This window comes from Stegodyphus dumicola, chromosome 7, assembly GCF_044657685.1.
Source record: "Stegodyphus dumicola isolate Sdum_Otavi_A_Nest chromosome 7, ASM4465768v1".
Taxonomy (NCBI): Eukaryota; Metazoa; Arthropoda; class Arachnida; order Araneae; family Eresidae; genus Stegodyphus; species Stegodyphus dumicola.
In genome coordinates, this window is record NC_140774.1 from 203,226,196 (window position 1) to 203,252,792 (window position 26,597).

Here is a 26,597-nt window from a genome sequence, read left to right on the forward strand (position 1 = left end):
TCTGTTGCAATGTCTGTCATCTTCTTCGCATTGACAGCAACATCTACTCTGATAAGAAACTACCTCATAAAAATGCCCTATCCTATAGGTTTTAAACACTTTTTATGATGGTTATTGTTCAAGAGATAGAATTCTTAGTTCCAGCATTAAGAGGCCCTGACCTTATGAAAATCAGTTTTTAACTTATCAAAAACAATCCTGATAAAGGTGTGTGCACCTTTATTTTGATATACCATTCATAAAATTTGGTCTTCTAAGCTGTCATAAACTTGATCCAAACTCTAGGTAGACTGACAGCAATTTATTACTAAGTAACACCTGAGACTTCAGAAGTGTGTAAAAACCCATTATTATAACTAAAATAGAACAGAATGCACACCTAGTGCTTACACCCTCAGCCAAAACTTTATGGCCAGCTCACTTAAGTAACAGTCAAATGTAACTTTAATTTAAATAAGCTAGTAGTCGGAGACTACACAATTCAGTTTAATCCTAAGTTAGCTCATGAATCTAACAGGCATAGATATTCAAATATTGGCAGCAAATAATGCAAAGCTGAGAAATTCAAGTTATTAGAACTAGGAAGAAAAAGAGCATATGCATACACAGGCAGAGACACGCTCTGTCTTAGAATCTAAAAATCTGAGCTTAAATACTCTAGTCCGATTTGTATTCTGGCGAGGAAACGGAATGGAAAATTGACATTAAATATCTGAAACATAAAATAACCAGTTAATGTAAAATAATAGTAAACCGGAATTAATTCTCCTGCTGGAATTTAACGTCCATGGTAAGATTTTAAATTGTAGATCCTAACTTGAACTAATTTTTTACCTGTAACAATTCCAAACTCTGAAAATTAAAAAATTTTCTAATACAGAGATTCATCATTGGACCATTCTTCTGCAGTATATTTATTTTTTCCTGTAAGCATCTTCTTTCCTTCAGTCATCTAGGACAAATAATTTGGTACAATAACATTAAATTCATTTCCATATCAACTTTACACAGAGAACTTTTATTCTCTGCTGTCTCTAGCATGCATTCGCACCAGTAACTTTTACTCATTTTATCTTTAACTTGCTGGCTTGCATTTAAACATTTCATGTACACATCAAGAATTTAACTTTTACGAAAAGAATGAAAAAAGTAATTTCTTAAAGCAAGAAATTACTTTTGCATTTACACGTGGTTAACAGAAAACTTTTATGTTTTCAAAACTAATTTGTCAGACATACTTCAAGAAACGTTTACAATTCATTTATGTCAAAAAAAAAAAAAAAAAATTACTGAGTTTGCATTTGACAGAATGTACAGAAATTGCTTAAAATTATTCCGCAAACATGCCAGACTTTCTCAAAATAGTCTCTTAGACAAAAGTCAAAATCTCAGTTTGGTACTAATTTAAAATCATTCAGATAATGCATGATAAAATTAAAAGGTTCTATGTAGGTACAAATCTAAGATTGCTCTTGTTGGAGGCAAAAACTCAAAATGCACAGCAGCCATTGTACTTAGATATAAGCTAAAACTGAGTACTTGAAGAAAATAAATGTCATTTATCTTTTAGTTAATTCATGCATCTTCATCCATTTGGCGAGAAATTCTTTCCAAGCGAGGCATGCTCTTGACTGTTATCCTTCTGCTTCACCTTGAGTTATCCTCTGTGTAAACTGAATATTTTCATTTTTGAGCTCCTTCCCGGAACCTCGTGAACTTCATCTGCTGCCCAGGGAACTCGGAAACCATGGGCTACTTCCTCTTATCTAGACTCACTGTTTTATCCTGAAAAGGTCGTCATTTGGTTTACGAGAAGTACTTTTGCATTTACACATGGTTAAGAGAAAACTTTTGTGTTTTCAAAACTAATTTGTCAGACATACGTCAAGAAACATTTACAATTCATTTACATTGAAAATATTACCCGGTTTGCATAATAGCGGCCCTGTGCATAATCCTCAAAGATTTGACTAATGGATTGCTTGCCATTGCCTGAAATAACATTTAGTGAGCCTCCCATATTTTAAAATAAATTTATTTTAAAAAGAATCTGAAGCAAGCTTAGCACAGAAGCTTGTTTGAGGGAAAGTGTTTTTCTCCACTTTGAAAAATTATTCCTGATAATGAATAAATATCTGTTTTCGTTAATCTCGCTACATAAATATGGGTCTAAGAAATCAATTCCGTATTAATTCATTTGGGAATGAAGCTTTTCTGCTATTTAGATAGCCAGCCAAGCTATAGTTAACACCATTAACTAATTGGCAAGATCTGACATAATGTCTGATAAATTTTTGTAGCTGTGGAAAATAGATACTTCCTGTACTTGATGCACGTGTTTCTTATGCCGAGATGGTATGAAATATGAAGTCTTAAATTTGCTGACATAGCCGATCTTAATTCATTGTTTTTATTTGTTTCTTTAGTGTAAAATAAAATATTGTAAATCTATATATATAAAGAAGAATGTCTGTGTGTTTGTTCTCGGTTAACTCAGTCACTACTATAGCTATTGTCACCAAACTTTCTGCCATTCTTTTATGGGTCCTCAAAAAGGTTGACGTGTATTTAAAAGGAAAAAAAAAGTTAAAATCAGAGCTATTAATTAATTTTCACTGATTACTAATTTTCTGCCTGATTTTTCCAACAATCTCACACAAGTGGCAACAATCTCGCACACTGCAGATAAAAATTTGCTTTATTTCGAGAAGCGTTGCCACTGCTCGCTTTCAAATCGTAGAGTTTGTGAATAAAAAATTTGTAAGTTTTACAAAATCTCTCTCTCTATATATATAAAGAAGAATGTGTGTTTGTTTGCGTTATTGATTTCTGATCAATTATGATAAATTTTTTGCCACATTTAATCGACTAAAATTCAATATAAGTGAAATAATGGAAGGATGAGCTTTTATAACCATTTGGTTAGAAAGACAGAAATCATTAAAAACTGTGTGTGGTTGTTGCTGGTATAATGAGAGAGAATTAGTTTATTTTTCTATGAAATTTTTTATATGGGTTCCATATTACATCAAACTGAAAAATGTATGACTATAATGTATTTTTTTTTATCATTATTAGAGAATGATTACAGCAGTATCTTTCTCGCTTTTGTTAGATACATTACTCTCAATCTAAGGTAACTGGCATGGGGTACTTCCACTAGTAATATCTAAATTGTGGCCTTATTTATGATAGCTGTTATATCCTGGTGTTCGAAATTGCCACACTCTTTTAAATAAGTATAAATATTTTAAAATTCTGATTCTGTTTATAATTCATAAATTATAATCTAGCGAGAATCCAAATTTTTTTTTCCTTCATCATCTGATTGAATTCTGGCAAAGCATCCATGATGACATTTCCTTTCCTGGGAGTGTGCTTAATTAATTAAGTTAGATTTTTGCAGTTTAAAATCCCATCTTATAAGCCTTGGTGATAAACTTCATAGTCCGATATATCTGCAGCAATTTCTAATTCATTCCTATCGCCTTCAGGAAATTTTAGAACTAAAGCTTATATTAATGTGGTTTTAAGTCTTTTGAAAATTGTGCTGGCTTTGGCCAAACAAGTACATTCTTTTTGTTTAATTTTAATAGCGTTTCTGCAGTCTATGCTATGTCTTTGATAAAAGTCCTATAGTAAGAACACAAGCCCAAAATTGAGAACAATGTTTTTGTTGCTATATTTGGTAGTGGGAAAATTTTATTGCAATTATTTAGGAATCTTTGGTTTTAATACCTTTCTGAGATATCTTATAACCCAAGTAACAAAGTTCCTTGGCCACAGATTTGCATTTTAATGCATTTATTTTTACTTCTGATGCTCATTTCTTACTTGAATGTGTAATGTGACTTTCTCTATACATGTGAAATATTTGCCTTTTGTGGTAATAACTTGTGTTCTTTCAACCCTAAACATTCTGTGCCACTAAAAGTCTTTTTTTTTTTTTTTTTTTTTTTTTTTTTTAATTTTCTCCCAAGAAACTGCTTTGTGTGCCCTTGTATCCAATACTGGCATGTTATTTAACAAAGTTTGTCTTACAGGTAAAGCAGGGTTCGTAGTAGTCCTTATAAGCGCTTATAAGTTCTTATATTTGAAAATAAAATATAAAGGCCCTTATAGGTGCTTGCTTTTTCTTTAAAGCCCTTATTTTTTTGTTTTTAGTGCTTATTTTTTGCTTTTAGTGCTTTTTTTTTAATGAACGCGTTATTTTCCCCCGTACCAAAGCCGAAACTAAATAAACAACTTTTCTTCCTAATATGGAATGTCAGATGGTGAATCATACTCCCGGAAATAGCTTTCCCCCCTTTCTCTGCATTAACATAACCTTTGGTGTGCACGAAGAGTACAGACAGATGCCCGTCGTTCTATTGGTCAAAGAATTGCAAAAGCAGTAGAAAATTCCGGTACGTTCGGCATTCTTTTTCTCCCACCCACGTACTACACAGATCAAGATCAAGTTTAGTTCTGCATAGTTTCTATCAAGATCTTAATAATTTGCATTCTCGTTCCGCTTGGTCAGTTTATATTCGTGTTTATTATGATCATTATGCTTATATTATGAGCATATGTATGAATGTTTATAATAACATAGTTGCAGTAACTACTGAAGTATAGTAAACTTCCAAAAATGGTTGTGTTTTAACACAGATTAGCTTTCTAAGGAATAATATTCGGAATGGCTTAAGTAAAGGGAAAGTAAATGAGTAGTCAAAGTAATTTCATTTTTTTTTTTTTTTTTTGGCCAATACATTATGCAGTACGAAGATTGGGAGGTTATATCCTTTCTCCATAAAATCTCGAATATTGAAACTGTTCGCTGCAAAACAAGCAACAGACTTTTTTTTTTTTTTTTACCCCAATCTGGATTGAATAGGACTAAAAGTTCTGTGGTCTACCAACCCAATCGAAGAATGATTCTATTCCGGAAATTTAACGCCGTCTGTTGAAAATTAGAATGAAAAACACCACAGTTATTTAGTTCTTTATTCTCCCAATGCCGGCAGCTGATGATTTTGATTGCGTAATATCACGTAGGGAAGAATTACAGCACACGTATTGCCCAACAACATTTGCGATATTTTGCAGAGATAATTAATTTTGATGTTCTGTCCGAGATTTATGAACACTTAAAAGAGTTTTACTGTGCTTGCTAAGCAGAATATTTTTCAGTTCCATTGGTTTATTTTTATATGATGCACATATCGAAATGTCAAAAGCATTTATTTATTTAGCGGAAAAATCTAAAGAGCGGCTACACTCTACCCCCCCCCCACTCCTCTTTTTCAAGTTACGCTCGACTGTCCGAATATTCGGCATTTTCCAAGTATACGGGTTAGTTAAGCTTTTACTGTTAAAGGATGACTGCATGAAGCAAATTTCTGTCTTCTGATTTCAGAAATGTTCCTCTTTTTTACTTAAATTACTTTGCTTGGAATATATGTTAAGGGGAAATTGTTATGCAATGAAAATTTAGAAAATGTTCAGAATTTTGATTTAAGTTAAATTATTTAAATATTAATATGAGTGGAAAAATAAATTGTATTTATTATTTAGGTGCCAAACGAATACAATTTATATGGCCTATTATTATTTATTTTCTATATTTTGAACTGAAATTTCATCATTAAATCTTGTAATATAGTTTAGTTCTGCATAGTTTTTTCCCCCCCTCATTGTAAACTAGTTCTGTAAATTGAACTGTTATTTAAATTTAAAAAAAAAAAAAAAAGTAATTATTTTCCATGGTTGAGGTAATGCTTATTCTCTCTTAATAAATACTGCATTTCTCATATTTTAAATCATAAGTCTGTGAGGTTATGCAGTTTTGTATAATGTAATTAGACAGGTGCTTAATTTTTTTCTTAAAATGTGCTTGAAAAATGCTTATAGGTGCTTATTTTTTTAACTAAAATGTGGCTATGAACCCTGTGAAGCCAGGTTTTTTTATAACTACTGTATTCAATTGAATTCTAGAGGGATATTACTTTCTGTACCCCTTATTAGTTTAACTTCTTTCTACTCTCCCTGTTTCCTCTTTTGTGAATTACTTTCACAATCACCACTCGCCATTCGAAATTTCTTTGTATCGTTAAAATGTTTATTATTGTCAAATTGTGGCCTTATTTCTGCTACAAGGCAATGAAACTGTCCTAAAAAACTTCGGCTATATCCTGATGTACTTTCTGAAACCCTCCTGCTTTTAAATTTTTAATTATTCAAGCTAAATACATTCTAAAGCATGCTCAGGTTCCTCAATTAAAAAGTCTTTGATTTGGGGCAACAATCTAGGCAGTATAATTTGAATAACCTCTGCATCAGATTTTTGCCTATGCGATACATTTACCAGTTGTATTTTTCTCAATATTATCTCCATCTGTTTTTTGGCCTATATCTGGTATCTGAGCAATTTTGTCTCCAATTTTGCCTTTTCACCACAGATAATAATTTTATTAGGGCGGCTATAAATGTGCTCGCTACCTGATTCTCATAATAAAAGTTTAGTGATGCATTTGTACCAACTCCAGTGACTGTCTTTATAGTGTGTTGGTTGCTTTGATGACCCAACTGAGTAAAGCAAACAATGAATATCCAGTTGTTCCAAAAAGTTCATTACAGAACTTCTGCCACTAAAAGTCACTGTGGGTTTCATTGACACTTGCATCGTATCCATGAACCTGAATCTTCCATTAGATTTATAGGTGCCGGTAGAGCTTGTGATGCTGGACAGACTAAATGTTGCATTGTGTTGAGCCATAGTCCAAGATTTTGTTTGTGCACCACTATAAAGTTTAGTCTTCTTAGCTATCGTAAACTGGATCCAAACTCTAGTTAGACTGACAGCAACTTATCGTTAAGTAACAGCGAGTATCACTAAGTAACAGTGCTTAGAAGAGTGTAAAGAACCTTTTATTATAACTAAAATAGAACAGAATGCACACTTGTTGCTCCCACACTCAGCCAACATTTAAATCAGCGAGTTACTTAAAACCAGCCAGTTACTTAAAGTAACTGTGGAATATAACTGCACAATTGAATTCAGAGACTACACAATTCAATTTAACACAAAGTTGGCCCATGATCCTAACCAACATATATATTCAAATATCAGCAGAAAATAATACAAAATCTAGAAATTCAAGCTGTTAGAAATTGGGAGAAAAGTAATGTGTGTGCACAAAAGCAGAAGCATTCTCTGTTTTAGAATCTAAAAACCTCGGCTTAAATACTCCAGGCTAATATTCATTTTGGAAGGAAACAGAAAGACAAGAGACAGTAAAGATCCAAAACATAAATGTTTGATGGAAAATAATGGTAAACCTTACAGTACAATGATGCAAGTTTTATTTTTTTTACTGTGATTAGCAATGCAAAATAAAATTCGATTTTGTAACTAGCCTTGTGTAAAGCTGTCTACTTCTTTATAGACATTCCCCCCCCCCAAATGGAAACACATTTTGTAAGGATTTCATCTTTATACCTCATTGCGCACGTGAGCAAATAATGAATGGTTATTATCATTGAGAATGAAAAGCTGACATTTACTTCATGGGTTTGTATCTACTCGATGCAGGGTGTTTTGTGCAATCCAGGAAGACAAAAGTCATTCTAAGAAACAAGAAAATACTTTACTGAAACGCTTGAAACACATACAAGAGCAGACACAACCACCAAATATTTTCTCACATTTGAAACTAAAGACTTACTCCTATTCTCATACATTATGAACGATGATATCACTCTATCAGCATTAGTTCTAAAAAATTATCTTTGTTTCTTATTTTAACTATATATCATAGCTGGTGACTGAATGAGGAAAATGTTTCTAAGTAATTAATGAAATTTGTTAAAATAATGAAATTCCTCCAATTATAGCAATTTTCAATGTAATTTTTCACATTAAATGTTTTTTTATCTCAATTTTCTTATCAATTGTAGAAGTTTGTAGAATATTTTATGAAGATTCAGTGTTAATATCTGTGTTTAATTTTATTTTTCATCAATACATGGTACAATGAACAGTTTTTTTTAATCATCTTTAAAAGTAATTGGATAGATTAGAGCTTTTCTTCCTTGCCCAGGATTTTTTCATTAAAAAATATAAGAAACTTACAAAATTTAGAATTTTAGATTAAATACTAATATGCTTTACATCACATTGTAAATAGTTCAGTAATCTGATTTATGCATAATAAAGCGAATTTAAATCAGTTTGAAGTTCTTTTCAAATAGTGTCTCCATGCTTCGCCCCAGAAACATTTCAGGGCTGACAAGTATGCTACAGTGTATTAAGTCAAATTTCATTTAATTTATTTGTATGAATTATTAGAAACTGAATTTAAAATTAGGCAAAAGTGTGAACTTTTAATTGGCATAAATTTTACATAAAACTTTTTTATTTAAAAAATATTATAGGCCAGTTTAAGGCAGATTTTTTACTTAATTTTTAGCCCAGAGGGGCAGTTTGCCTAGAAGGGCTATTAATTTCGTTCTGGCAGTGTGTCTCGGAAACTTTAAATACCCGTTTCTTTCACTTTTCAAATTGGTGCCACCAAATATTATAGCCGTGCATTAATTATATTTAAAAGAAATTAAATAATGAAGAATCTACATGAATGTATGTATGTTTCTCACACTGTGAAAAAGCAACAGTACCTAGAGACATAAAATTTTGAATAACATAATCCTCCACTTGAATGGAGCGTGTGAAAGCCCAAATTTGGGATTTGTTTAATTATCTGTTTCATATTATGTAAAACTTTAACATATTTTTAATTGTTAAATATATACATATGTATTACAAGTACACTACGCCAAAAAAAGGGGGGACAGTTGTGTACTTGCGTTTTTCATGTCTCGAAAGCACAACTTAGGATATATATTAGATTTATATATAGCATTATTCTAACATAGATATTTTGACACAAAATCGGACTTTTTCTGAAGTGGCATATCAATTTTTTTCCATATTTCAATTCTATGACTCAGATCATGCCAAGATAGTAAATTTTGTAATTTTAGGTGAGAAATTTATGGAGAAATTAAAAAAATTTTCTTGAATTTTTTTCAGTTTGTGCCAAGAATAAGTCACTTGGCGGGATTCTTAATTTATAGTAACCTACTTGTTTTAATTTTTTTTCATTGATGCAGGAGAGGAAAAATGGTCCATTGTTCATTCTTTCAAATAATTTTAAAAAAGTGTGTAAAACACATTTTCGTTATTATTGACAATATTAAATACGCTAAATTTCAAAACGTGCCAAAAAGTAAATTCACTTATATCTTAGGAAATTTTGAATAAAAATTTCTTAATTTTTTGCATATATTCTTATATATACATCTACTTTAAGATGATGTTAAAAATTTTATAGGTTATGATACAAAAGTTCTTTTGAAAAAATTATAAAAAATATTTTAAAATACAAAATTTTAAAATAATTAATAAAAAATGTGCGAATTGTATTTGAATTAAGCCTAAATTTTGAATTCTGAATGAAGGAATCAAGTAAGTTTAATAAAAAAGAGATATTAATAAATATATATAAAATTCAATTAACATTAATGAATTAAAATTTTGAGAGCTAACTTTTAAAAAAGTACTCGTGCGATTTTTGCAAAACTTGGCAATTTGACATAATTTGAGTTGTAGAATCGAAATATAGAAAAAAGTGGCATGTCACTTTTAAAAAAGTCCGATGTTGTGTCAAAATATCATCTTATTTTGTTTTTATGCAGTTCATGTATTAATTTGCGTGATAAAATTTATGTCTTCTAGCTGATAAGTTGGATCTACAGTACTTTTAAACTTAAATTAAAATTTAGCAGCACTTTGCACAAATTTGTTCCTTTTAGTACTAGTGTACTTTCTTTTTCCCTCGTTGACTACTTGTTTTCTCATTATCTATATGAAAGTAATAGTATATATAAGTCTAATACATATCCCAAGTCGCGCTTTCGAGACATGAAAAACGCAAGTTGAATTCCGTCAATTGGCCCAATAGAACGGGAGATATATAACTGCCCTCTTTTTTACATCCTTGTACGAAGTAAAAAGGAAGTATTGTAATCGCGAAAAGTTTCAGGCAGCATATTTCAATGAAAATATCCATTTTGACCGCTATCGAATGCAATTTAACGATGTTTTTGCGTGATATCTGTACGTAAGGACAGAATAAAAGACTCGTTTCCTCCAAAAAAATTATAAAACTGCTTTAAAATTAATTCTGAAGAGAATTTTTCGTGGCGTCTGTACGAACGTATATACGTACGTGCATACGTTCGTATCTCACATAACTCAAAAACAAGTAGCCTCAGAACGTTGAAATTTTGTATATAGGACTGCTATAACATGTAAATGTGCACCTCGTATTTTGGTTGCAATCGGCAGCACCAAACGTATATAAATACTATATTTATATATATATCCACTCTGTTACTCTGCACAGTGATCTCAGTTTCTTTACTCTTATATGTTTGTAAATTGTACATTTTTTGCTTTAAAAATGATTGAATTATGTTGTTTTTATCTTCCGGTTAAGGTTTTTATGCCTTTCGTAATTCTGGAAGCAATATTTGTACAATTATCAACAATTTAAAAGCTGTTTAAGTGCGGTTACGTTTTAAATAACATGGCGGACATATTTGTTTACATTTGAAACAGCAGAATTGTAGATTTGTTGCCAATCTAGAGAGACTAAGCTTCGCTACAACAAAAATGACGCCTTCATTTATTATTGTGAAGTAAATCATGCTTAACCCCTTCGCGCCGACTGTCACGTCTATGTGCCAGCAACGAACACACTCACCTCCTGGCCGACACGCAGGCGTGCCAGAGCATTTTCCCGTTTACTACCGACTGTCACGTATTTGTGCCAGTATCCTGGAACATTTAAGAAACTATAATTTCTGCCACAAGATGGCACTATATGTCCATATGGTTTCAGATACATGTACATTAGACCTTCTCGAAATGAGAGAAGCATGACTCACATACACGTGTTTTTGATTATATAAACAAACGGGGAACTAAATGTTTCCGAATGGCGTGATTTATGACGTCTCTTTAAATCGCACTTTATTCGCACGTGGTAGTTGTTTATTGTAAGTAGAAGATTTATATGTGCTAAAGCGTTGAGTATTTCGGTTTACAGTTCAGTTTTTAGAAAATAATTAGATCTTGTTAGACCTGAATTCTTTCTGTTTTTACCGTTGCAATGTCGAAGCGTTGAAAATGTTTAACAGAACATGAAATAGCAGAAATGATGCAAAATATTTCAGATATTGATTCTGAAATTCTGATATTCTGATATTGATTCTGAAAGATTAACTGAAAGACGTTTTCCAAAACTTTGTTCAGAAGAGACTGATAAGAAAATGAGACGACGATGCTTGGTTTGTTCACATTCCCGGAAAAATCCTCCAAAACGGCAAATGAGTTATTACGAGTGTGAGGAATGTAACATAGGACTGTGTAGATCCCTGTTTTCAAATTTTTCATACGAAAAGAGAATTTTAAGTAATATATTTAGTTTTCAGATGTATTATGTTAAAAGTCATAAAATGGTGAGTAATTAAAATAAAATGTGTAAAATATGCATTTAAACAAGAAATAAGGTAATTAAAGTATATATACATATATAAATATCTATAAAGCATAAGCCGTTTAAATACTCTATAAAGCATTATTAAACAGTGCGTTTATACTTTAGGAAAATATAAACGGATTTTATATTTTAGAAAATTTCATGGATTTAGGCTTAGTAGCAAAAAAGCCCACGGTCCTGGAGAGACGCTCGCGTAAGACACTGCCGGGCTCCGCGATAAGCACGCGTTTTCGCTACCTGGCTCGAAGGGGTTAATCCTTTTTGGAATTTTTTTGAGGAAATAAGTGTTTAAGATTTACTTAATTTTTAATAATTGGTAATTTAATTTTTAATAATTAGTAATTTTTAATACAGATATTTTGAGCTTTTATGTATTTTTGTCTTGTCGTGAAGTGAAAACTGAATTAATTGAATGAGAAATACTCAATCATCTGTGAAAAACTGTTTCTTTTTTGTTTTGTTTGCTTAATTTCTTTTTTACATCATTCTAGCTTTATTATAGTATTTGAAAAGAACATGTGGCAACGATTAGATAATTCTTTAAATGATATACATTTTGTGCATTCTGAATTATAATATGAATGAAATATAATACTGTTAAGTGAACCTAGTGCCAGAGTGTCGCTATGTTAAACAAATAGAGTGAATTTTAAAGAATGCCTTTATTCTATTGTGGTTAATGCGCTGTTGGCGAAGTAGATTTAATTAAGTCCAATAAGTTTAAAAGAAATGCAAGAAACAAATGCGTGTAATTTAATATTCCGTACAAAAAGTCATGTGGTGTACACATCAGATTTTTTTTTACACTGTGTACATTAATTTTTAACAATATTTTTATCTAGCACATTATGCACAGTGAAGTTTTGATTAATTACATCAGTTTAATTTGTTAACTTTACTGCCCATTGTCGGGCAAAGTTTGAGTTATGTAATATTAAAATAATTAATTCACCTTCATTTAATCTTTATTTAATATTATTAGCCCAAAGGGGCAATTTGCCCAGAAAGGCTATTATTTTCGTTTTGGCATTTTGCATTGTCCATTATAAAATGGCGTTTCACTTTTTAAATTGTTGACACCAAATAAGAGCCCTGATTATATTTAAAGAAATTAAATAATGAAGAGTTTGAGTGAATGTATGTTTCTTGCATTGTAAATAAACAATGGTACCTAGAGACGTCAAATTTTTAATAACGTAGTCCTCCGCTCAAATATGGGCGTCTGGAAGCCCAAATTTGGAATTTGTTTTCTTATCTATTTCATATTTTTTAAAACTTTAACAAATTTGTGATTAATGAGCTCAGCAATCTCGAAGTGAGCAATGGCACCACTGTACAGGAAAGGGGGAAAAAAAGCATTTTTATCTCAAGCGTGCAAGACTGTGTATTGGAAATTCTAAAGATATGCTTTTTTTAAATTATTTTGTGATACTGCTGTTGAATTGAATTTTATGGTTTAAGTGCAAAGACCATGATATTTAATAAATAAAGGTTAACACACAAAACGTTAAAAAAGCCCCCTTGGGTGTAATATAAAATCTGAAAACTTCTAGTTTTTTTTTTTTTTTTTTTTTTTTGTTAATTTTTACCAATATTTAATATTTTATTGTTGTTAAGTTTTACCTTGATATATTTATTTCTTTTCCCCTTAAATTCTGGATATTTCCCAACTGTGAATGGACAAGAAAATGATTTTATGACAGTTTATTATTAAAATAGTATTTAATGTCTAAATAAAATTTATATATATAAAATATTATATACATTTTTATTCTTTTTATTAGGGACTCAAGAATGCAAATCTGGTGTATTTCTCACTTGCTGGCTGTAGGCTTGGAGATGAATTCATTGAAAGTAAAGAAAATTTTAAAAAATGTACTCAGAATTGATTTTTCATAAATAAACATTTTTAAACAAAATTTATTTTTGCTATTTAGGACTTTGTCGGGGATTACACGTATCAAAAATCGACTGGATAGATCTTAGCTCTTGTCGTTTAAGTATGCGAAATATTACTTCACTAAGCAATGTTATCAAGGTATGTTGTATGTATGTTTAATAATCATATTTATTCATGTAGTACTCATTTAGAAAATAGCTTTAGAAATGTAACTATTAAAATAAATTAGTTTATTTTTGATACTTTTGTCCAATGATTTTTTTAAGCTTTATATCACATATATTCATCTGTCTTAAATGTATATTATGTTAAAATCATGTAAGGGCTAATGCATCAATATATGATCTTTAATAGTTTTATCCAGTGATTTTTGCATTTTTGCAAGCTTTGGTATCATGTATTTGTCTCAATTGTACATTATGTTAAAAATATGTAAGGACTAATGCTTCTATGTATGGAATTTATAATGCTCAAAATGTTTCAGTATGAGTATAAATTAATGTGAGGATTAGGTTGTTCAGACACAAATCATAATAGCTATATAGGATCAGAAATATCATTTTCATGCAGTAGGTTGCACTGTGGGGAGTGGAAAATTTTATCTAAGGCAACCATCGTTTTAATATAATTTGGGCAAGTAATGGACTCGTCCCTCATGTCTATTCATCTGTGTAGACAGTTATGAGATATTCATGGGGGAAATATTATCAGAACTTTTAGATGAACAACAGGTCTAGCAATCTTTGCATCATGAAGTATTGTTCTAGCATAAGACCATTTCAGCAAGACATCCTTCAGCACTTGATTATATTTGGACAAAGGTGGATTGAAAGTTGCATCCAATACATTGGTATACATATTGCTGGAACTGACATGACTAGGGTATTTTTCTAAGGTCACCTTTAAAACTCACTAGAGTGATGATGTGTAGACAATGCTGCTGGTCTTCTCCTAATACATTTCTGTAGCTGTTACGGTCATCCAACATGCTTATAATCTTCTAGAATGTTCATTATTCCATACTCTGACGATGTTAAGCATCTGTTACAGCTCATGAGTGCACCTTTGAGCAGCTTTTGTGCATTTAAAAAAAAAGTACCTATTATTAATTATAAACCACATTTTATTCACTATGCTGTTCTTTCATTTTTCACGTCCTCTGCACGCTATCGGGTAAGGTAGTGTTTCTGACCCTGCATTGCTATATCGTTGTAATCCGTCTTTTCAAAAGTTTGCATCCACTGTTCTAAAGCACAAAGTACATTGAGAAAATTTTTCTGCAGTGTATTACTTTTTCCTACTTATGAAATCGCTCTAATTTACCAATGATTTATTTTATTGTTTTGGGTTATATCTCTGCACACTGAGATTGTAAGAATACATTCATTTAAAATATTCTATTTTCATTATAGTTAGATTTGCTCATTATTAGTACTACTTTTTCAGTCATTGTTACAGAAAAATTACAATCAGAGAAAAAGGTCTGTAATTCTGTTAGGTACATTATTATTATTAGTAGTAGTATATTTTCTTTCTTCTTTTTTATTTATTGGATTTGAAAGTTTTACTGCAATCTCTAAAATATTTTAACTGTTTCAGAATTTGCTGTGCTCTGATATTGCTTTTCATCTATGATATGGTTTTAAAAATGTGTCTTTAGAAATTAGTGAAATCCTATTTCTATAATATGTACAAGATATAAAATTATATATTTTAAAACAAAATCAATAGTTGACTGACATTAGTATAGATAATGTAGTGCAGTAATATTGAAGCTGTTTGATAAGTTTGAAAAGTATTTGAATCATTCACTTAATATTGAAAGCTATAAAGTTACTGCTATTTTAAGACTGAGAAACAAAATGCTCTGAATTCTCCAAATAATGAAAACTTTAGAAGCCACTACTTAATACAGAGCAAATTAAAATAAATAAATAAATAAATAAATTTAAATTAAAAAAATGAAAACCTAGGTCACTTGAAGAACTTGAATTTTCTTCTGTATGATTGCTATTTATAAAAATGTTTGGTGTTTATAAAAAAAAAAAAAAAAAAAAAAAAAAAAAAAAAAATTGAATAGCAGAAATGTAAGATCTTTTTCTGCTTTTCAACATACGATTGTATCAAATCTAAAATGAGTAGGTTTGCAAGTTATTTCTTAGCAGAATATTATTTGATGTTAAATAAAATTAATGAAAGTTTTGTAATATAATACAACTCTTGAATATTTTTATTCATGAAAAGAAAGGCTATTTAATTCCATTGATAATATGAAACTAAACTAGATGTATAAATAGAATAATCAAAATTAAATAAAATTCTTTCAGATAAGTTTTTCATGGTTCCTAACTTGTCTTAAAACTCTTTGAAGATATAGTAAACTCGATAAAATATTGGTCTTTGTGGTAAATTTGAACACTTCATTTAAGTCTGTTTACACAGTTATCCTAATAAGTCTGCTATGAAATAAAGATATGCTATTAACATGTATTATCAAATAACATTCTTGGCAAAATTATTTCATAAAATGTTAAAAGTATTGACTAGAAGTATTTAAATTTTCTTGCAAATTTTTTAAGGATTGGTTCTTCAGTTGTGAATTCTTTAAAGTACCTTTGTGTTTGTTTTTTGACAAAAGAAAATAAGTTACAAAATTTAATAATTCAATATTATACTAAAAGAAAGCTATGCGGCCTTCCTTAGCTACAACCTATTGTTCCAGATGATTTCTGTCTTTTGTCTATTAAGTTGTTGCCTTTGCAGAACATGACTGTTTGTGATATTGAATATTGTTAATCAGATATAGTGGTTGGCATCAAAGGTGAAATAGTGGTTTTCTTTAGAGGTAGTTGCTATGGAAGATTTCATTTCAATATCTTCATAGCTTAATTTTAAAGACACAAAATTTAACAGAGTGCCTTTCTCAGTATCAGTAAATTTTAAAAAAATATTATATCTTAAAATTTAAAGCTTCTTCTTCACCCTGCACCCTTCTTTACCTCCTTGTACAAAGTTAAGGAAGTATTGTAATCACTTAAAATTCCAGGTAATATATTTTAACGAAAATATCTATTTTGACCACTATCGAATGCAATTTAACAATGTTTTCATATGACATCTGTACATAAGGACAAAATAAAGGACTCTTTTTCCCCAAACCAATTATAAAACTGATTTAAATTGATTCATCACTGTCATTTCGTGATGTCTTTCTGCATCTTCACTGTCTTTTTGCCATGTGAGACCAAAAGGAAACTTTTAGTTTTGTACACCGACAAATTTGCCTTATTGCCTGCTAGCCGAATTGCTTGTTTTTGCATAGAAACTCTAAATTTAATTGTATAAATTGTTTTAACTGTGTTTGGTGTTTTTATGCTTTTTTATATATTTCAATTTTTAATGAAGATATTTTGAGTTTTTATGTACTTTTGCATTGCTGCAAAGTGAGAACTGAATTAATTGAATGAGAATTTTATGTATAATGAAATTCGAGGAAATTAGTTTAAATGAAATGCAGGAAAAAATGTGTATAATTTAATATTCCATACAAGTAAATTATGTTGTGTACACATCGGATTTTTTAATATTAGGAAAATTAAGTGTAAGAGTGCATGATGCAGGAAAAATACTATCCAACTTTATCTTAACAAATGGAGGCAGGTGAGGTAAAATTTTTAAACATAAACCCAAGTGAAGGGAGGTGAGGTAAGATTTTAAAATATAAACGCATTTATTATATTCCATGGAACTGAACTGAGCAGTGATTTGCTAGCTAAAACAACTTTTTTATAAAATTTGTTTGTGTTTATGAAAATAAAAATGTGTATACTAAAAATATAGAAAAGGTAAAAAAAAAAAAAAAGAAGAAATTAAACATTTTTTTATGAGCTGAAATATACAACAAAAAAATTTGGTGTTAATTGAAAAGGTCAATTTTTTTTATGTGTGCATTTGCAGTTGCTTTATGCTTAATTTCAGATTGCTCAATTAAGACTGTGAATTTTATTTTGATACATTTTAATTCCTAGCTTTTTTTTGATTTAGAGTCATAACATAAGGAGGCATAATGAAATGTTTAAGGACACTTTGCGACAACAGTTACCATCGCTTGATGCTCAGAAAGGATTAAAGAGACTGTCATTGAATGATAACCTATTGTGTGATAAAGGCATCAATATTCTTTCAGAAAGTCTTTCCGATGACCTCTGGATTAAAGGTATTTATTAATTATTAAATTCATAGTTTACCTAAAGACTTGATTAAAACACATGTTGAAAATAGGAATTCAGATTTTATTTATAAACTATTTGCAGCATATATAGTTAAAAAAACAACATTGTTTATACCATGCATGACTGTAATAATCGTATTAAAATATATTTAGATAGTAAAGCTAAATTTTCTTTCCATACACTGCAGAAATTTTCTGTTTTGATTATTCTAAATGACCATACAAATAAAGAAAACAAATCTTTCTTTTTTTATAAATAATAAATTTTTATTTCAATTGCAATGAAATACAGATTGATCTGTTGCTTTATTTTAGTATTACAATTGAAATCTTTTAGTGGTACTTTTCCATTTTGCCGCCGCAGCCGATAAAGTCACCAATAATGGTATAACTGATGCCAAATGGAATATCTTTGCTGGTAACCTTTTACTCCTCATTTTCAAAATAAGTCGCAGCCATTTCTTATCAGATTGATTGTTTCTTTCAATACTGGCATACATTTACATTGAATTTTTACCAGTTAGTTAAATTTTATGCCCTAAGGCCATTCGTGTGCGGTTAATTAAGTCAATTAGGATACAATCACACCGCTCACCCAATGATGAAAATATAGAAAAGGCAAGGTCAAGGGTTAAATTCATCAATTCTAATGAAAATGCACTAGCGAAGTAAAGCACTGCGGTTTTACATAATTTCTGAGTAAGCTATTTGTACAAATTGAAATAATTCTTGCATTTAAACTTGTATTCCAAATCAAGATTCAAGTTTTGCTCTTTTTATATTGTATAATTTCTTACAATAAAAATGAAATTGTTTTTATTTTAATAATCTTTATTATTTCATAGTTTATAATAATTACTGAATTTTCTGTTAACCTTTTTGAGAATGTCAATTATAAATCAAATGAAGCAAGTTAAAAACTGTACTTCATTTACACTTTTTGAGCAATACAGTATCATTTTGAACAGGCAGATCCATTAACTCAGTTATGTCTGTTTTGTTAACTTACAAATTATGTAAATAACTGTCATTTGACCAACCTAATATTGCAGTTAGTATGCATGCAAATAATGTAAATTACTGCTACTTCAACATCCTATCAATCCAGTTAGTATCCAGTTAATGTTATGTAATCTAAACATGCCAGAACGGTGACTTATATGATTAAGAAAGTATTAAAAAAATATGTATTTTTTACTTTAATTGGTTGCTTACCATGAAGAATAGAATGAAAAAAAATGCAGATGAGTGCTATGGAAATATGCCAATGTTTCTTGTGTTGTTGTACTCATTATCCTACTGTCATACAATATGTAATGTTTTTCAGGAAGTTAGATATTACCATTTTTTATTAAATGGCATTTTAATGTAAAAGTCATTTTTATAGTCAATATTACTGCTATATATTGCAGTAATATAACTGCATAGCATATGCTACTGCTATGCAGTTATAATTAGAACTGGAGTAGGGATTTTTAGCTAAATTTAATTGAATTTAACTGTATGGTCTGCTAAGTTGAAACACAAGCAAGGTTTTCTTTTCTTTTTTTAAAATAAGACCATTTGAAATATATTTTTCTTTCAGTTCTTTCCTTTAATTAGGTAATTAAATAATAATTTACTAAGATTTATACTATAAAAAAGCTAAAATATGTTCACCAGCTTTTGCCAAAGTAAAAGGCTCAGTGCAGAACAATTTATAGAATCTTGCATGAAAACTATTTAGCAGGCAATGAATGGGAATACTTTATACAACCCTTCATGAAGCATGGATTTCCCTAAATGACTGCAACAAAAAAGGTCTGTTTATTATTGGAAAAGAAAAGGGAAAAAAATGTACAAACTTTGTTCCATCAATGCAAAGAAAGTTTCCTTATGGTGTTTATGATTTTTGCAGTATTCTCTTACAATGAAAAATGGAAAATAAGAAGAGTGGAGGAAATGTAAAAATTGATGTACTGTCAGGAAAAATTTTGTGTTATATACAGAAGAAATTGCATTTCTTTATCCCATTGCCTTTCAGAGATTGAAACTTCACAAAGACAAAACAACAAGTCATACTTGAAAAATTACCACTGCATTTCTTGAAAAAAATTAAGACTGATACAGGTATTGCATATATACCTTTTTAACATTATTTTTACTTGCAAAGTCCTCCGACGTTTTACTTATGGACTATTGTGTTTCTAAATGCAAATCCGCCACAATCTATGGCCTCTATAAAGTAATGGAAGAGGAATGAAAATTTTATAAAAAGCCTTTTTGTCAGGAAAATCACAATGCAAGTTTATTATCCAGAAAAATAAAAAAAAGCTGTCAAATCAAACATTTAAAAAGAAAAATGCACTTTACATTTGAACACTTATTGAATATTTCCCAAATCATTAAAAAATGTGTAAACATCGTCTGTATTGCTTGCATATTTTATGTTTTAAAAAGTAAATAAGTCCAAAAAAATCTAGTTATGAGCAGATTTTTATTTATTTGCCCTGGTGGAATTTTTATTTTTGCTGTTGTTTTAAGAATATATTTAAAAAAAAATCCCTATCATGATTTTGCAGCAAAAATATTGGATTTACAGTTTCTTCCATTACAAGCAGAATGTTTAAAAGCTAATGCTAAAAAATACATTTGACACTATACACTGACTACCAATAAGTATTTGGACACCTGTGATAGAAAAGAAAAACTAAATTTATTCAAAATCAATAGTTGGTAGAGCCTCCACGAGAGGAAATTACAGCGTGGACCCTCCGGGGCATACTTTCCACAAGTCTTTGTATGACAGCTAGTGGTATTTTCTTCCACTCAGCTTGGAGAAGATATAGAAGTTCCTTCATCGATTTTGCACGGGTAGTGCACGCCTGAATTCGGCGATGCAACTCGTCCCAGAGGTTCTCAATAGGGTTCAGGTCTGGACTCTGGGCAGGCCAGTTCATTCGATGAATTCCATTGGCACCATACCAAGCGTTGGTTAGCGTCGGAACATGACAACTGGCATTGTCGTCCTGAAAGTAACAGGGGTCCAACCCGTAAAACTGCCACAACATAGGAAGCACATTGTCATCCAAAATACTGCAGTAGGCATCGGAGTTGAGCTTACCATGAATGGGGACCAAGGGTCCCAACCCATACCAGGAGAAACATCCCCAGACCATAATTCCAACACCGCCGAACTTGACTGTTGGCACAATGCATTCTGGCAGGAGACGTTCTCCAGGTAGACACCAGACCCAAACCCTGCCATCCGAACGGTAAAGGGTGAACCTTGATTTGTCACTCCAAAGAACCCGTTTCCACTGATCTTCGATCCAATTTCGATGTGCTTTGCCCTACATTAACTGAGCATCGCGGTTGGACTTTGTGAGCAAAGGCTTATGGGCAGCAGCACGACCATGAAAACCAAGCAGAAGTGCTTCCTTACGGATGGTATTCATTGAAACAATACTCCCGGATGCCTGTTGAAACTCCTCGCGGATGAGGGACATCGGTTGGGTGCGGTTCTTCTGAATTTCTCTGGACAGCACTCCTCGGTCTCTATCTCCCAGTTTCATTGGTCTGCCGACTCGGGGCACATTGCGACAATCACCGCTCACCTTCCACTTCTTAATCACATAGGCCACTGTCGATTTTGGGTTCTTCAGATTGCTAGATATGTCCCTTAAGGATTGGCCACATTTGTGATACCCGATAATTATACCTTTCTCGAAATCAGAGAGCTCCGAACTGCGAGGCATCTTGCATGCGACTAAAGCCGATGCTGTTTCTTACACGATATATACCGGCGAAGTCCGTGACGTACCTTAGGACCGCAGATATTGTCATTTGCATAGGTGTCCAAATACTTATTGGTAGTCAGTGTAGTTCCTTAGCAAAAATGTAAAATCATGTTACAACTACAAACAATACTAAAGTAGTAAAAGCTATCTCGTAAAAACTAAATGTAAAAATTACAAATCGAGATGACTTTAAAATAAAAAAGGAATGGGATCTAAATACAAGGTATCTAAAAAAGTTTTTGGGCCATTTCTGATATGACGTCAGATGAGCAAACCCCAACATAAAAATCAAAGCCAAACCTGGCGATGAAGTGGTTAGGATGGGAGTCTGACATTGACCAACAGTATAAAAGCACGTTGAATTGGTACTTCAAGCATAACTCACACAGCAACTGATTGAAATGGGCACATCAAAGGCACTCGTTCGGAGTTGTTTGCTATATGATTTTAAAGTGAGCCTGTCAGCAGCAGAATCAAGCCGCTGAATTTGCCAGGCCTTTGGAGATGATGCCAATAACAAATGAACGAACTGCTAGGCAATGGTTCCAGAAGTTCAGGTCAGGGGATATGTCTCTTAGTGATGCATCACAAGCGATCGGCCACTAACACTGGATGATGAAACCCTGAGAGCAACCATAGAGTGTGAAAGTAGCTAAACATGTCATGAGCTTGCTGCATACTTCCAGGTATTTGATGAAACGATCAGACACCATTTGCACTGCATAGGAAAGGCATACAAGCTGAACAAGTGGGTACTCCACTCACTGACCGATGCAAGCAAGCAACAGTGTGTTGCTGCCTGTTTGTCATTGCTTACTCGGCACCGCAATGTGTTTATATTTGATCGAGTAACCGCCAGCAATGAAAAGTGGGTCCAGTATGACGCACCCAGACATTGGTTGTCACTACGGGACACTGTGCCTCACACTTCAAGACTTTCTCTTCACCTACACAAGATTATGCTCTGTATCTGGTGGACTAGTCGCAGAGTGGTGCACTATGAGCTCCTGGCAGTGGGCCAAACTATCACTGCAGGCATGTACCCCCAGCAGTTGGAACATGGGCATCAGGCACTGATGCATGAAGAGTCAGCATTGGTCAATGGTAAGGGTGCACTCCTCCTCCATGACAATGGGAAGCCACATGTGGCTTGAGAGGCCAGGGACACCATCCAGCTACTGAGCTGGGAAACACCACCCAACCATCATTTTCCGCAGACCTTGCACCAACAGACTACCACCTTTTCCATTCCTTGGACAACCATCTTCATGAGAAATCCTTCAACAAGCGAACAGACCTCGAGAAGGCCCTCACAGACTTCTTTGCACCCAAGACTCCTGAATTTTGCTGCGATAGCATCACACAACTAGTCACTTGTTGGTAAAAGGCAGATGCCGATGGTGATTACTTTGAGGATTAGCGGTGATTATTATTTGTTTTATGGCTTTTTCTTTCTGACTGTCCAAAACAGCAATAACATTTTTGAGTACCTTTTATTATCTCACTCCATTTAAGTGATTACTTAATACTGAAGAGTAAATATTTCTTTGTTGTATATATTTCAGCCTTAGATTTGCAGAAATGTGGTGTAGGAAATGAAGGAGCATTGAAGCTTTTGCAAATTGCAAAAGTAAGCCCACAAATACAAATCATTGATCTTCGTTTGAATGAAGTGGGTAAGGGATCTTGTTTTTCTCCTTTTACCTCCAATGTAATTTTTTGTAATATATTTTATTGTAGTATTTTTGATTATTATTATGATTTTAATATAGATGAATACATTTTGGAAAGGCTTTATCAGCAGTTAGAGTTAAATAAAGCTGGAAAAATACTAGAAGTAAGTAAATTTCATGTATTCATGAAGGTATCTATACCTGTGTTTTCTGTTAAATTATAATTGTATGGCGAGTTGTTCTGTATGTATGGCGAGTGTATATATACAGGATCTCTACTTTAAAATTGCTTTTATCTTCTTATTACCAGAAAGGCATTAAATGTTATTTTTCACATAAAATTAGATGCATATTTTCAATAAATTAATACATGTTTTCAATAAAAGCTTTATTAGGGAAGGCTAAAACTGCTACATAACTTTCTTATTAAACTTATTTTACTGCCATATTTAAAGTAAATTATAGTGACAAATCAGAGAGAAATTGTTGAAAATTATTTAAATTGTTAGGTATAAATGTTTTTCTATATAATGGCAACATTATTTTTGGCACTTGCGTATTATTTCATCAGCAATGAAACTATTGCCAAGAACTGCGATTTAAGTTATAGATAAGGTTGGTGCCACAATGTACTCGTAACATTTTCACTTTCATTTGATATAACCCCGCTTGATTTTCAATAAACTACTTTTTGTTTTTATTATATAAAAAAATAGTTTTATAACATAAAAAAAATCAGATTTGATATAAATTAATTATCATTGCTTTCCTTTTTTCTTATGTTAACAAAAGGCTAGTTCAATTGTTGTAGAAGGCTAGTTCAATCGCATTTATAACTACGCTCACATCATTTACAGCTGGCTGAGAGAATTAGCTGTTGAATGCAGGTAAAAACAACTGGATATGGTAAACAGTAATAGATTGGAACACTTGTCGGAAATTCATACTCAAAAGCATTCTAAAGTGATCTTTTATTGAAATCAAGGGGCAAGCAAGATTATAAGAAATCGAGGAAAGCCTTAACCTTTTAACTGTCATGCCCGAGATTATCTCGGGCACAGGACTGGTGTTCGAAAATGTCACGCCCAAGTATTTCTCGGGGTAATTTTTTTATTAGTCCAAAGGGATGTGAATCCCGAAGGACTATTAGTTTCGTTTTGGCATTTTGCGTTGGACTCATAAATGTCGGTTCACTTTTCAAACTGTTGCCACAAAATGTTAGAATCCTGCATTATATTTGAAGAAATTAAATAATGAAAAATCTGCATAAATGTATGTATATTTCTCGTATTGTGATAAAACAACGGTACATAGAGTCATCGAATTTTGAATAACGTAATCCTCCAACGAATATGAGCATGTGGAAGACCCAATTTGAAATTTGAAATTTGTTTTATGATCGATTTCCTATTTTTTAAAACTTTGACGAATTTTTGATTAACAAACTCAAGGATTTCAAAGCGAGCAATGGCAACGTTGTGCAGAAAAAACATTTTTATCTCCAGCGCGTGAGTCTCTGTATCGGAAATTCTAAAGATATGCTCGTTTTAAAACTGTTTTGCGATATTGCTGTTGCACTGGATCTTATGGTTTAAGTGCGAGGAACATGATATTTAATAAAGAAAGGTAACACACAAAATGTTAAAAAAACGCCCCTTTGGACGTAATTTAAAATCTGAAACATTTCAGATTTTGTTTTTTAGTCCAAAGGGATTTCAGTCCCGAAGGACTATTACTTTCGTTTTGGCATTTTGCGTCGGACTCATAAACGTCGGTTCACTTTTCAAACTGTTGCCACAAAATATTAGAGTCCTGCATTATATTTGAAGAAATTAAATAATGAAAAATCTGCATAAATGATTGTCTATTTCTCGCATTGTGATAAAACAATGGTACATAGAGCCATCGAATTTTGAATGACGAAATCCTACTGCGAATATGGGCATCTGAAATCCCAAATTTGGAATTTGTTTTATTATAGATTTTATATTTTGTAAAACTTTAATGAATTTTTGATTTACAAACTCAATGCTTTAAAAGCGAGAAATGGCAACGTTATATAGAAAAAAAAATACTTTTATCTCCAGCTCGCGAGACTGTGTATATCGGAAATTCTAAAGATATGCTTAATTTAACATTATTTTGCGATATTGCTCTTGAACTGAATTTTATGGTTTAAGTGCAAAGAACATGATATTTAATAAATAAAGGTAACACTCAAAACGTTAAAAAAACGCCCCTTTGGACGTAATTTAAAATCTAAAAAAAATTTCAGTTTTTTTTTTTTTTTTTTTTTTTTTTTTTTTTTTTTTTTTTGAGTGCATTGTATTGTCATACTCGAATATATATCGGGAGATGTTTATTTCGGCTACATTTTGTTTTTCCAATAAAAAAATTTGACAATTTGTGTACCCAAATCATCAAAATATCTTGACAGTTAAAGGGTTAAGCACAAAAATGAAGCGGGTTGAATACTTTTGCAGTGGTTTGTGAAGGAATACTTGTAAAGCGGGTTGAATATTATTTGGTTGATTCTTCAGAGAGACTGAAAAATGTTCTATTGTAAAAACTGCAGACAGGAGTATAGTTCAGAATTCTGTGGAAACGATTGGCCACCCAGATGGGAGGATAGTGACTAGTGATGCTGACTACCATACCAAAGAGTTTGTGTTTGAATTCTGCAGAAGATATGGATTTTGTAAATGTATAGTGTCTATGTCGCAGATGCTTTCCCAAAACACATGGCAAGTCAAAATCTTTTCAAGAGGTTCTTGGTAGGGGAAAAGAGATGAGAGACCCTCAAACTGCATCCGTTAGACTCGAGGGGTTCTTCCTTGGAATTGCATTTGGGGCAGAAGTTAATCAGTCTACAAGGCCCAGCAATACGTAATACGCCTATTACACAGGTTGGGGGATAGCTCTTCTTCAGCCTTGTGCCTGTGAGAAGGATTGGCACAACTCTGGTCGAATCTCTCTGGCTTTCGAGGTTCAGTATTAGCCAACTTTAACAGTCAATGGGATAATACATAAATACCTTATATGTATTTCTTGCTGTAGTATGTAAGCTTGTCTTTAACTAGAACTGAAACTCAAAAATATAATAAGTTAAGCAATGTACTTAAAGATTAATTAGGATTGAATTTATCTAAAATTTCTTTGCTGCTACATTTGTTTTGATGGAATTAGTTGAGACATATTTGAACTGCTCTGGCATAATTAACAATTATTAAAAATGAGATATTGTATATCATTGTTATTAATGGAATGCATCATTTGACTTTGTGTGTTCGATAAAAGCAATATCTTTAATGTGTAAACAAATATTGAAATTTTCACGAAATGTTGTAAATGTAAGATTCCAATGATCCATTCATAAAAGTGCATAATAAAACTTACTGAAAAAGTTTTTGG

General features: G+C 31.7%; 1 protein-coding gene across 1 annotated transcript in view; it reads left to right on the forward strand.

The window, feature by feature from the left end:
* Positions 1–26,597, forward strand: part of LOC118198986 (uncharacterized) — an 86,311-nt gene that overhangs the window by 34,271 nt on the left and 25,443 nt on the right. Inside the window, exons 4-8 of the mRNA XM_085821255.1 lie at positions 13,388–13,457; positions 13,541–13,641; positions 17,548–17,719; positions 23,079–23,189; positions 23,286–23,350. Of these exons, the coding sequence (XP_085677381.1) occupies positions 13,388–13,457; positions 13,541–13,641; positions 17,548–17,719; positions 23,079–23,189; positions 23,286–23,350 (519 nt within the window). The remainder of the gene's footprint in view (positions 1–13,387; positions 13,458–13,540; positions 13,642–17,547; positions 17,720–23,078; positions 23,190–23,285; positions 23,351–26,597) is intronic.